The sequence below is a fragment of the Euprymna scolopes genome, chromosome 9 (assembly GCF_053919585.1).
Source record: "Euprymna scolopes isolate OS-2025 chromosome 9, ASM5391958v1, whole genome shotgun sequence".
Lineage (NCBI taxonomy): Eukaryota > Metazoa > Mollusca > Cephalopoda > Sepiida > Sepiolidae > Euprymna > Euprymna scolopes.
In genome coordinates this window covers 140,863,866-140,877,516 of record NC_136490.1, presented here as the reverse complement: position 1 = coordinate 140,877,516, position 13,651 = coordinate 140,863,866, and the positions used below count along the sequence as shown (strand labels likewise).

Below are 13,651 nucleotides of genomic sequence, written 5' to 3'. Positions count from 1 at the left end.
TCCAGTGATTCGTTGAAATATTGAACAATGGTAAGGATTCCACTAAATTCAGAAATATCAGCACTAGATTGGACAGCTTTTGAAAGAAATAACCTCAAAGCTAAAATTGTAGGTATTATCGATAGAGTCGAAGTTCTAGGACTTGCTACTTTGGTGATTTCTTTAAATGAACTAGCTAACTGGACTATTTTTAAACAAGTTCCCATTGTCAAAATGTTAAAATAAGAACCTTATTATCAATACATTGCAAAAGCTTTTTGTTGTTCTAAATTTCTTTTTAGCATATGATATGTTAAATTCCACCGTGTGGTCACATCTTGAATGAGTTTGTTTTTCCATATTAAGCTGATCCTGTATTTCAGTTAATTTGCTAATTGCTAATGGAGAGTGATTAAAGTAAGAGACCATATTTCTGTCAGTTGTAATGATTGTTGGCAAAATAAGGAGTAATTTATTGAGAGTTGCAATGTATGTATGAAGCATGATGGTGATACTAAACCACATTCCCTGACACCAGTAACCATATTTGTTCCTGAATTCCGCAAGACTAATAAAACTTTATTGAAGATTTTATACTCACGAAGAATATTGTGCAATTCTTCACTTATTCTTACACCTGTGTGTGCACCAGAGAATGGAACAAATCTAAGCACAACTCTGCAATGTTCAAAGTCATTTGAAAGCCAATGATCTGACAAACTCAGAAAAGGAGCATTATCTGTTGTAGCTGTCCAAATGTCTGTAGTCTATCGAATGCTACTAATTTCAGCAACAGACAATTGAATGTTTGCTTTTTGTAAATATACTGAAAATTATTTTGCAGTGAAGTACTTTTTTGATGGATTGCTGTAATTTGAACAAAGTTCTGCATTAAGTCTATTAAATCCAATGTCAGATGTTACAGAATATGATCGAATATCAACAGCAATCATTTCTCTTATCGGATAATGGATCTCTTGTGACATGTGGTCATTAATATCACAAACTTTCTTTTTGGCCAATATTGATTCTATAGTAGTTTGGTGTTCCGCTGGAGGCTCGTCATTACTGCCACTTGTTCCTGAACATTCATTGTGTTTCCTTTTCTTATCTGCAACTTTTGCTTCTTCTGGATGAACTTTTCTAAGATGGTTTAACATATTAGTCGCCGTAAAAGTTTTTACTGATTTGCCACCTTTTCATATGACGGCTTGACAAAATATGCAGATAGCTGCATTATTATTCTTGAGATTGACATAAAAATACTTCCAGAAGAAATTGGTTGCCATAATGGTTGAAAATTGTTAATATTTAGTTCATTTTTTACGGATTTAAATTACATATATCTGATAGCTAATTAGTAAGTTATCTCAATAAAATATACATTAACTAAGCCAGAAAAATAAAAATATGTAATGGTAGCGAGAGGCCAAAAATGAGGAACAAGAGTATGAAATGTTTTATTTTTGGTTCACACATTGTTGCAATTTACTGTACAATTAATTCCTCAATATGAAATCTGAAAGATGAGGTAATAATTTTCTTTGACAATGATTAAAAGTACAAAATAATAATGTAAATTCGGTAGGAAGAGAAAGGAGGGAAATTTTCCATCTGCTTACATCTATTTGTCTCAAATTCAGTACATTTGTAAAAATGTACATGTTAACAGTGCATCATATCTTATTTTATAATATAGTGCATGTCTCTTCGATAAATTTTCACTGGCAAGCAAAAAAGAGAGTTAACTAGTCTCCATTTACAATATAATTTAATTATATTAGTATCATTTATGACACCAAAATTTGCTGATAAATCGTCATTAGAAAACCTATTAATCGGCCAATTATCAAAGGCTGATTAATCGGTAATCAGCCAATTTGCTAATCGGCACATCCCTAGTAATAATCCATCAGACAAGGAGCAATATTGTCCCAGAGGTTTCTATTAGTGTTGTTAACCTGATGAACTATCTACTTTGAAAAAACACAGGGTAAAACAGTCTGGGAGTTTTCACATATTGTGGAGAGACAGTTTGCTATAATTTTGCTGCACATAATATCTTTGAGTGACATTGACTCTCAGTAAATAATGATTCAATACTGCTTTTTCTTCTGATGAGTTAAGGACAAAATATATTAATTGATTGATATAATTAAATGAATGATTTTGCACTACGAAAAAAGTGCTGTCAAGAATTATGTATGTTAAAAGAATAAATGGTAAGATGGTCAACATTTTGAAATTTGAATATAGACTTTTGTCACTTATTTGTTATATGCTCCGTAGTTACATTGAGTTTCATGCCACATGGCTATAATAGAGTAGGTATGATTTCAAAGATTTCTTTAAATTGAAATATTTGGTTACCACTTATCAAGGACCAAACACAACTCGAGGATAAGAGTTAATGACTGTCAGGTAGAAATCAGTAATGATGGAACTTTAGTATGGTCGAATTATTTAAGAGAACAGTTCAATAATAAGTTATTTACATTAGATTTGAAAATGTCGGAGAAGTAGCTTCACAGTACTGCATTTCACTCTCACATCCTGGAACCAGTTTCCTCCTCTATGATGTCTGAAGAGGCGGTTTTATGTATCCATACTATTGTCCACAGATGTTGTAGATAAAAGTGTCATCTCTCAACAGAAGTGCGCTCTCTTCAGTGTCAGAACAAAAGTAATTTGCACGATACTTAAAATAGTTCAGCTATAAGTCTTGCCAGGTTGCATGCAAAATCTGCCAGCATTTGCAACAAAATTTTTTTTTTTTTTTTTTTTTTTTTGCCATGATCTCCCAATGAGCATGTTCAATTTAGCAAAAATGATTCTGCAGTCTGCACTCTGGCATACGATACACTTGACTAACCCAGTTGGGGCCTAACAATTATGAGTGATTCAATGATTGCCTCTTTACAAAGATAGAACGAAAGGCATTTTGCATCCACATGTCTGCAAATGTGTTAGCTCCTGATTTTTTAAACGAAATTACAATGAAATCACAACCATAAATAAGAAATTTGTATGTACTAAAAAATGTTCCTACTTACTTGCCTCCCCACAACGGCAGAGTTAGATACAAGGTTCGTTTTTAATGTGGGGAAAATCCAGCTTCCCAAAAATGGGCACTCTGGAGAGGAACTAAAATAAAAATGGCCTCAATCTAGAAGGATTTCTAGAGGTCGGAAAAGATGAAGTGTAGTATCAGAACAAATACTACACTTTGCTCCTAGCCAAAAGGCCAAGATTTGTTTCAGATATTCTTGGTTTGCTTTTATGGTATATGAACCCTTTTCAGTTATTTAATGTTAAGTCCAATAATTTTGGGAAAAATTTAAAATTTATTTTTTTCATTATATCTTCAAATATTTATTCATGGAGTTTGGTTTGATTGTTTTGTTTTACGACATATCAACCATTTCTGGGTTATTTCATACTGAATTCTGTAATTTTGGAAAAAAAAATTTTGTTCCTCAAGTTCTTTATGTCTAAAAATATTCATGGCGTTTTTAAACAACATCCGTGGCATCCGTGGATGGTGATACAGACCAAGAATCCATCTCCTCAGCAACGTGAAAATGTCCTTTAAGTGAGTGGCTTTTCAAGAGTTTGTTACTAATATTTTTGTTTTTACATAAAAGGCACTTTGTGTGTGTGTATGTGACAGTTTGTTCCCCATGGACTCCGAAACAGCAGAGACGATTTTTTTTTTATATTTCACACAAATGTACTTTGTGTCTGGGAGTGTTCTTCAATAGGTTTTGTATCTGCATGCCTCTGATAAGTATCAAAAACCAAATAAATCTGATTAAAGTAGAAGCAGTCCAATTTTGATCAAAGTTACCATCACAAGTGCATTTGAGAAGTTTTATCACCACACAAACAGACGGTCATGGCATATAAAAATCAATAGGTTCTTTGATATGATAGAGGCGCATTCGAATGAATGTTTATGTTTAGAGGACAACTAAACCATGACACTTGATTTTTGCATTTTAAACTTTAATTCAAACCATTCTATAAAAATAATTTTACAGTCTAAAGCAATGCAATTTTCCTGCGTATTCTTAACTCTATATATTACAAATCATCTGACGACAACTGTTTTTCCTAACAGCTTCAACAAGAAGTTTTATTAACTGAAGCTTTGATACTTTTATAGAATAGTAAAAAATTAAAATAAATATCCTTACAAGATTCCTATTCGCCACATGCTTAATTATAAGAAATTAAGTGGTAGCAGCAAATTTTGTATTAGGAAGTGTCAGATGTAACCCCACCCCACCACAAAGTGGTGTCTGGAATAAGAACATTTTGCTGAGTTTGAATCAATTTTTTTTAAAACTTACTGCAGTCAGACTTTTTTTTAACTGACTCCTATCTTTGGAGCTGATAATCTGAAGTCTGCAATTTTTACCGAAGTCGGGAGTTGAAATTATGTTTCGTTTGACACTTCAGAATCAATTTTGTTACTCGACTTCCCACACATCACAAATGTTGCATCCCTGTGCTTGTTTTATTTATTACTGAACTTGTACTCCCCCACTCACCTCGACATAATTACTCCTGATTAACCTGACTAGCAGCAAAATCTTCCCTTTCATAGTACAGGTCCCCAGATACTGAAAAAATTACTCTACTAGCTTCTTGGACAGCTTGGCTTTGGAATTCCCTTCCTGCTCTGTCCCCCTCTTGGACTGTTACCAAGATCCAGAAATTTAAATATGTGAACAAATATCTTAGGATACTCTCCCTTCCCATAAATCTGGCTCACTAATCAAAAAGGGGAGAAAAAAAACTTTTTTTAAGATACTTACCAATAGAAACATGTGATCTAAAATCCTCTCCCATTCGATCGACCATTAAACACAAAACTTCAAGACCATTAAGTGAAATCTGAAAGATGTAAATGAGAAAATAGTTAATTCATAAATGTTGGGGGGGGGGGGGGTCTGAAATGGAAAAAAAAAAAAAGAAAAAAAAAGAATCCAAAATAAAACTATAAAAAAGGTGCAGCAAGCAAACATAAATGAAGGCATGAGTGTACAATCATTTAGTATTTTCTTTTGAAAATAAAAATCGACTCAATTCATTCAAGATTAAAAACAAACATTGTGAATCAAGTAACCTTGAAGTTAATAAGGAAATAGTTTATTTGATTCTCTCTGAAACCCCGATATCTTATATAAAACAGAACTAGTTTTCCTTTCTATCTTTAAGATTAATACATAATTAAATCCGTCTCATTAGTCATATAATGCAAATATTCTAAAACAATTAAAAATTGTATTTCTGATCCATTTTAATATTTAACCCTGATCACTATTTTATTTTTGATTAGTCATAAAGGAAAGTGTAGGAGTTTTTACCCTCATCTAAATGAATAAATGCAAAAGGCCTTTTCCACCTATCCTAACTATATACTTATTAAAATCGCTTCTGTTTATTTAATTCTATGACAACAAAATATTTTTAAATACATATATATATTGCAATTTGCAAACATCCACAAACACCTTTCGGTATTTTTGATTTGCATATTTCTTTCAGAAAACAGTTTCTAATAAATTAATATTTTGTAACATACATTTTAAATTTGCACAATCATATTTCCTTATGTCATATGTAATAATTTTGTCAACAGTAAAATGTATGCCGATGGTGTAGCTGCCGCCATATTAGCCAGCTGGTCTGTGCATGGATGCTTGGCCAGTTTAATTGAAATAACACAACAGCTCTTAAAATAGTTCCTTAATTTCAATAAGTTCCCCCTTTTCTTTTTGGACCAATTGTTGTTGTTTTTTTGTTTCAAACTCAAAGTAGGGAAAGAAGCTACGACCAATTATGTCCTCTTGTTACTCTGTGACATGAGACAACATGATATTCCACAGGACTGTTTTATTTCAAGAACTTACTTGATTCCTTTCTTAAATGTATATTGAAATGTATCCTCTGATTTCATTTGGTTAAATGTAATATTTCAGTTCAATAATATAAATTTATTAATAAAATTTCAACATCAGTACGAGGCTTGATCTTTTCATTAAAAACTGTAGCTACAGTTGTGACGCTGAGAACAGATACTACACTTTAATCTTGGGCTTTTTCATTCATTAAGATACATTGCTTTCAGGCATTACCTATACTTTTGGTGATATTGTATATGATTATTCCTTATACTACCCTCTCTGGATTCTTTTTTTTTTGGGGGGGGGGAGGTATGTATTATCTATTTTGTTGTCAAGATATCCTCTGTCATTATCTCCTCCTTCGGGAGCTAGTGTAGTATATGTTAACCAGGATATCCTTCTCAGGATAGCAAAAATATATGCCCAGAGGGAGCATATTTTCGCTGCTACTTTATCAATTTGTCCTTTGAAGAGGGTATATAGTAACTTTAAAAGATTTGAGAGACTAAAAAATAGAATAATCTCTAACTATAGTTCACGTCAAAGACAGAAGCCCATAAACTTGTATTCTTGAATTACAACACACAAGGTATATGGATAAGTATATTTTATTTTGATCAAACAGGATAACACATTTTTGTTGGGTCAGCATTCACGCCAGACATCCATAAAAAATAAATACATCTTACTTTAATTTATTTATAACTTAGAGAAATTAAAATTAATAGAAATGTTAAAGAGTTCAAGTGTTGGAGCAGAAATACAAAGGAATCCTCAAGAATGACAACCATAATTGAAGATGACCCAAAGGTTCCTTTTTCATTAGCTAATACACTTAGTGGAGAGCACCACTCCTTTCCAAAGATTACTCCATTGGCCCTTTATTTTATAATGCAGAGTGTTTAGAAACAGGGCATTAAGTAACAGTTTTAATAGGATTCAATTTGAGGTTGAACGTTCATCTCCTATTCCATAAGTGAAAAACTTTCATTATTATGCAACATGGACCATTAATAACATGAAGAAACACATGATGAATATCATTAGCATGAAAGACATGCACTGCAAGAATATCTATGCCATGCGTGATGAAACAAGAGCAAAACAATGATGGAATAAATGAAAATTTTTCATTTCATAGTTTTCCTTCTCATAAATGATTTACCCTATCATTGCTTATGTGTCTAGTTTGTCATATTGTTTTAATCTTTTACCGAAATTTATTTCACTAAATCTTGTTTTAATTATATCTCCTCCCACGTGAAGAAACTTGCATCATAGGCCGATCTGATTTCATTGAAAGTTTCATCATGCTCTCAAAAGCAGCTAAATTGCACTTCATTAGCTATGTATTAGCAAAGACTCCAAAACTCATTTTGCCTATCAGCTATTCCCCTCCCATATCTTATATAATATACCTTAAAAAAAAAAAAATATATATATATATATATATATATATATATATATATATTTGGGCACACATACCTCCATACAAAAAGGAATATCTGTCAATGGGTTTTACTGTTTAAGAGATTTCACCCAATAATATTGCTTATCTTTCCAGTCAAAAAACCTTCTATAAATATTATATATTTCTAGCTATATTAATCGCGTTAATATGTACTTTTTTTTTTATTATTTAAAAATTCCTTTATGTGTATTAGTAGTGGAAGTGGCTTATCTCTACAAGATCGCCCTTCCAACCCTGTAATCTTCAACTAATTTTATCACTTAGCTGATCATCTCATGTCATCAGTGCTTTAAACCTCTCTAAAAACATTCTAGTTTGCATATATACAGTAATATTTTTTTTTCACCTCAAACAAGCGTATTGACACTTGGACATACGGCGGCTACTATTTGAGATTATGTCTACAAGGGACTTGAACAGCAAGTCACATTGCATTTAAACTTCGGCATGTTAGTAGAGTTGTGATGCTATCAACATTGCACCGCCACCCCCAAAGTGTTGAGATGTGCGGAAGGAAGACAAAAAGTATTATAAAAGGAAATAAGTTTATAGGGTGAACAAAGGTATAGGAAATAGAGTTTATCGGCAGAACAATGGAGAAGTTTTTCACCAGGATAAATAAAAGGCTGATATTAAGTTGCAATCAAGGTATGGCAATGACGGTAACAAATAGAGGTAGGTAAATATATTTAGCGTTGGTTTGTGGGCACATTGAGGAGTGGGTATGAGTTTACAACAGTAGGAATGGTTTCCGAACGATTTCGACTTTACAACAGTTGGGGACAGTGATAGTTGATGACAGCTGCCAGTTGAATACAGTCAAAAGCAGATTGTAGCTTGGACCAGGTTGGGAGAGCCTTGGGATATCAAGATGGGCTCATATCAACAGATGATCTTGGTCTCAACAGAAAAACTAAGATATGGACTTTAAAAGAAAAAAAAAATTAATGCTTAGAGAGTATGTTTACAGAAAATGTCAGAGTCTGAATTTTCTTTGAAATTGTGTTTTGTATTTTTGTGAATCCATGAAGCAGGAAATAGGGAAGGAATTTCAAAGTCCAAGGAAAGAAACTACATCTGAAGAGGAGTTGCTTAGAGCATTCTTTCCTGCCTCGACAGGGTACAAAACTGACTTTGAAATTTGGTAGATGACATCCTTTCCTCCTGTCTGCTACCTCTATTTCATAGAAGAGATGTTGCAAGCCTCTCTCTCTGCTCTATCGTTATTTTCTTAACTCTATGGTTCCCCCTAAAAGTCTTTCATGGCAAACACTCAACTAGCTACAACTATCAACAATTTCACTTACTCTATATCTGTGCAGAAGTGAAAATTCCATGAGCAAATTTTCTATTTTTTTTTCTAAAACTGCTTGTTTGTGGAAATCAATAACACGGAGCTGCTTTCTAGCCGATTATAACATGGTCATTTTCAAATCCAACATGAATAGATTCCTGATGAGTCATCGTTTAAAATAACTTACCTAATTTCCACCATCACGATACTCATTAACCTTTATCCTTAAGTGGCCTCTGGGCTTTGATCAGTAGTGACTATATGGTTAAAAAAAAAAACTTTCCAGCATCTAGAGACCTGAGGTGTGAATTTACTGTTTGTCGGGTTATCAGGAGCATATACATCAAATAAACACAAGTGCTATAAGTTAATGAGAGTACATTTCATTAAAGTACTTGTAAAACAGACACAGGGATGCAATAATGCAGTGATGGGACAGAGGTTGGAGCTTGGGTGATAGTGTGGGATCTTTTTTTTTTACACAGTGGTCACCACTTATCAAGGCCCGGAAACCACTCAGGATAAGGGTTATTGCAAGTACATTACGTTAGTGTGGAGATTTGATGAAGTGTTTACTTAAGGGGGCGGTTCATTAGGAATTTGTTACCGTTGGACTTGAACACATCTACTAGATTTGAGACTTTTTTGGAACCTAACAGTGAGAGACTAGTGGTAGATACATCAGCCCAAATGTGCCAACAATACTTTATGCATGGACCAATGATGGCCTTGTAGAGATATAGGATAGCATCATGTGTAAGTAATTACTCCTGGACATTAGTAATCATCTTTGTTCTTAAAACGACCAACTTTTAGTACTGCCTTCTATTATCTATTTGGAAATAAAAATAAAAGGATAAATATAGTTTTTATTTGTTTATAAATCAGATCTTATGGATGAATTTATAGATAACAAGGCATGACATAACCAACCAATTGATCGAATCGGACTCAATGATTTCCCATCTTGCCAAAATAAGGGAAAAATCGATAGTCATCAGAATCCTATCTTAAGGCATCATGGGTGGCCAGCCACAGCCTAAAAGTGTCCTGTTTTCAAAAGGGGGGTACCCTTCTGCATGGAGTTACAATCGGGAAATTTACAACCCTACTAACAGGGTAAACTGCTTGTGTACAGCCTAGCGTCCACCTAACTTAACCAATCATAAATTTTTTTTTATCAAAATATAGATTACTAGCAGGACTACCCGACATTGCTCGGGACCATATAAACAATGAGAAAATGTAAGTTGATTTTGAACATTTGTTATTCTTAGGATAGAGGAATTTTTAATGTCTACGTATCATTTGCTATGTCGAGCAAAAGAATATTTTACCTACCCTAGGACAGGTATTACACATATGAGATAATTGTACTTTACCTAGGATAGGTAATTTACAGCATGTATATCAAATAATTTTACCTTTGCCAGGACGGGGAATATACAACACATTTAAACTAATTTTACCTACTCTCAGACGGGTAATTTAAATACATATATGAAACATACTCTCAACAGTTATTGTACAACATGTTAAATAATTTCTCTTCCCATCAAGGCTACCACAACTTTAAGAAAACTAAAACAAATTTTAGAAGATGGATCATTAGGATTTCCAAATCCATACATAAATACATTTTCTTTGTTAAGAATTAGGCAACCATTGCTACATCATAATTTCAACATTAATGGGGTTCTTTCCTTCCTCACTATCAGCACTATTATTGTAAGAACAATTATAACATTTTTTAAAGATGTCTCAGCAGGATTTTCAAATTAATGCATAAATACATTGACACAGTTAGTGATTAGACAACCTTTGCTTCATTATCAAATTCCACATTACTGTGTTTCCTTTTCATTCCCCACTACTAACACCAACATTCTTTGGAAAAAAAGACATCATTTTCGGAAGATTACTCAGCAGGTTTTACAAACAAATACACGAATATGTTGAAAAGTTTAGTGATTATGCAATGTTACAGCCAATTAAGTTTTGCATCTTATATGACCCTAACCATGAAAAGTTGTCATGGATGTAATTTTGACAATTTTAACTTTAGATTTATTTTTAATTTGAAGCATGGATTTGATGGTTCTGATAACCAGTAACCAACATGAAATTTGTCAGTCTGATCAAATAGTCTTTGTGTTATAAATATTTGCATAGCATAATTTTGAGAACACTTTCTACGATAAGATACGGAGTAAATAAAATCCAGATAAAAATTTGGCCCTTCCTTATGTTGTCAGGCAGATATGAAGTTCCATGACCGTTTATATTTTTTTGTTTTTTTTTGGTCAGAATTTATTAAATGCTCAAATTCTTTACTATCACAAGATATAAACTCCCACATCTCCAAAAGATGAACAGAAACAGTAGTTCACATCATAGCACAATTTTATTCAAACACAAAACCTGAAATGCATATTTTTACAAGCATTCAACTACAGCTAATATTGAACACAAGTGCAAGATCAAATAACAGTAAACAGGACGTCAAACTAAACGCCAGCAACGGTAATTACTATTTTCAAGCTAGAACTTCAGTCCTTTGCATTAAGGTCTAATAATAGATTCAACACAAAAATAAATGCACTAAATATATAGGGCTAAATTTAAGTGATGTGAATTCAGTCAGACAAGAAAAAAAAATATTAAAACTTCATAACACATTACTATGGTGATACACAATACCCTTTGCAACCTCTTTCTCACAAAAGAGACATTGTGAATCATCTGCTCTATCCTTATTTTCACGACAAAGTTACAACCATTGTCCACAATTTCCCTCATTCTTTCTCTATACTTAAAACTAAACGCAAATTCCATGAACAAAATTTCTTTCCTAAAACTGAGTTTGTGGAACTCTGCAGCATGAGGCTGTATTCCAGCTGACTACAACATGGACGTTTTCCAGTTCATTGTAAACAAGTTCTTGTTGGGATAGCCTCTTAAATAATCAATTTCCACCACTACTGATCATTATGGTGTTGTCTCACTGACCACCTTATACTCATTAACCCTTATCCTAGAGTGGCTTCCAGGTCTTGATAAGTGGTGAATCATGTAAAAAAAAATTATAAACACATTTTACTGATAATTTTAACATTTAGAATAAAAAACAACAATAGTAGTCCTGTTCAGAGTGACAGCCATCTTGAATGTGCCTTTTTTTTTCTCTAGAAATGATCAAAAGATGTTCCACCATCCCAAAATTTGAATTATATTTTAAACGTTACGTTTCATATTTACTGATATGTGAAAGATCTATTAAAAAAGAAATAATTTAACATTTATACCCCAAACACTGGCTTCCGTTGTTCGTTTTTGTTTCCCTTATTTCACCATTTCGATTTTCTGCATTGCTTTCATCCTTCATAAATATACATACATAAAATCATTTCTAAATTATAAATATCAATGAAATGTTAGAATAAACTAAGGTTTGTTCAATGCAAGTCAAGATGTGAACCAGATATCAAGCAGAATGATGAAAAGGAAGACACTAAATTGGTTTGGAATAAAGAATTATATCTTTTGGTACTCACCCCATAAAACCATATTACCTTTATTTTTATACTCTCCATAATCATTCAATTTTAGCAGTGCGATCTCAAAAATGCACCCAACATGACTACATGGAGGCAGGTTTAAGTGAAATTAGTTTAATTGAAATATATTTCAATCCGTTTATAGTCTTTAACCTCCTTCAGGCACACCTGGCATTTTCCAGGAATTAATGAGAACGCCTGTTCACTTTGTGCATGTGTGATGTGTTTCTCTATTTTGTTGGTGGTATTAACCAGAGGGGTCAGCCCCTCCTGAAGAGAGAAAAGGTGTGCATCCGATAATATTGACGATTGTTGCAACGTTTGTACTAATGCATGCTGCACAGTTAGGATAAATTTTAAATAGAGAAATTTGGTCACATCTTTGAAAACATTATTTCGCAAACTTAATTTTAAAATTTACAAAATGCATAATGTTATGCAATATAAAAAATAAAAATGTGATAAGGAAAAAAAAAAAACAATATTTTCTTTGGATAAGCTCTCTTAATTAAAAAAATTATTTTAATCATTTAATAAAAAAATTATATAACATTTGATTTTCTAAATTTTTCAAATTAAACTTAAAAAATGTTTTCAAAGATGTGACCAAATATATATATATATATATATATATATATATATATATTAGTTTCTCCCTTATTCCCCTATTCTATAACCCTTATAGATTTGTAACTTTATCTTCTCAACTTATAAATTTATTACACACACAAGCAGGGAGACCTGACGTTGCCCAAGATTAAATGAGGATCAACAAAAGTTTCACACTTCTAATAGTTTTATTATCATCAAAATCAATGAAATCATCCATTTTCCAATCAAATCGATTGATTGCCTGCTCTAATCAGGGACCCACTGCAGTCCACTTTAAAGTTTCACATGTCTTCTTATAGTGACTTAACCCACAATACATTATAGTCTACATTCCACTGTAAAGAACCTACTGTTGATTTTTATTTTCAGTTAATTGAAACCATTATATAAAAATAAAGTTTAAAATGCAAAAGTCAAGTGCTCTAAACAAACATTTATTTCGAATGCACCCCTGTCTTATCAGAACCTACTGCATATTTTATATGCCTAATTTGCATGTGCAATGATAAAACTTCAATGCATTTGTGATTTTAGGTTGTATAAGTAGGTTAACTTTGGTCAAAATTGGATTGTTTCTACTTTAATCAGACTTTTTTATTATCAATACTTATGAGAGGTATTTTGATACAATACCTATCTAAGAACACTCCCAGACACAGAGTACGTTTATGTGAAATTTCAAAAATAAAATTGGTCTAGCTATTTTGGAGTGCATAGGGAATGAACTCACAAAGTGCTTTTTATATATTAGAGATATGAGAGAGACGATAGGTTCAATGCACACACAAAACAGGATTTTTTTTTTCTTTTTAACAACAAATAAATA

General features: G+C 32.5%; 1 protein-coding gene across 46 annotated transcripts in view; it reads right to left on the bottom strand.

The window, feature by feature from the left end:
* LOC145284881 (CLIP-associating protein 1-B-like) overlaps positions 1 to 13,651 on the bottom strand; it is a 450,911-nt gene that overhangs the window by 344,067 nt on the left and 93,193 nt on the right. For all 46 annotated transcript variants that reach the window (XM_080133909.1, XM_080133914.1, XM_080133920.1 and 43 more), the window contains exon 3: positions 4,800 to 4,878. In XM_080133909.1, the coding sequence (XP_079990035.1) occupies positions 4,800 to 4,878 (79 nt within the window). The remainder of the gene's footprint in view (positions 1 to 4,799; positions 4,879 to 13,651) is intronic.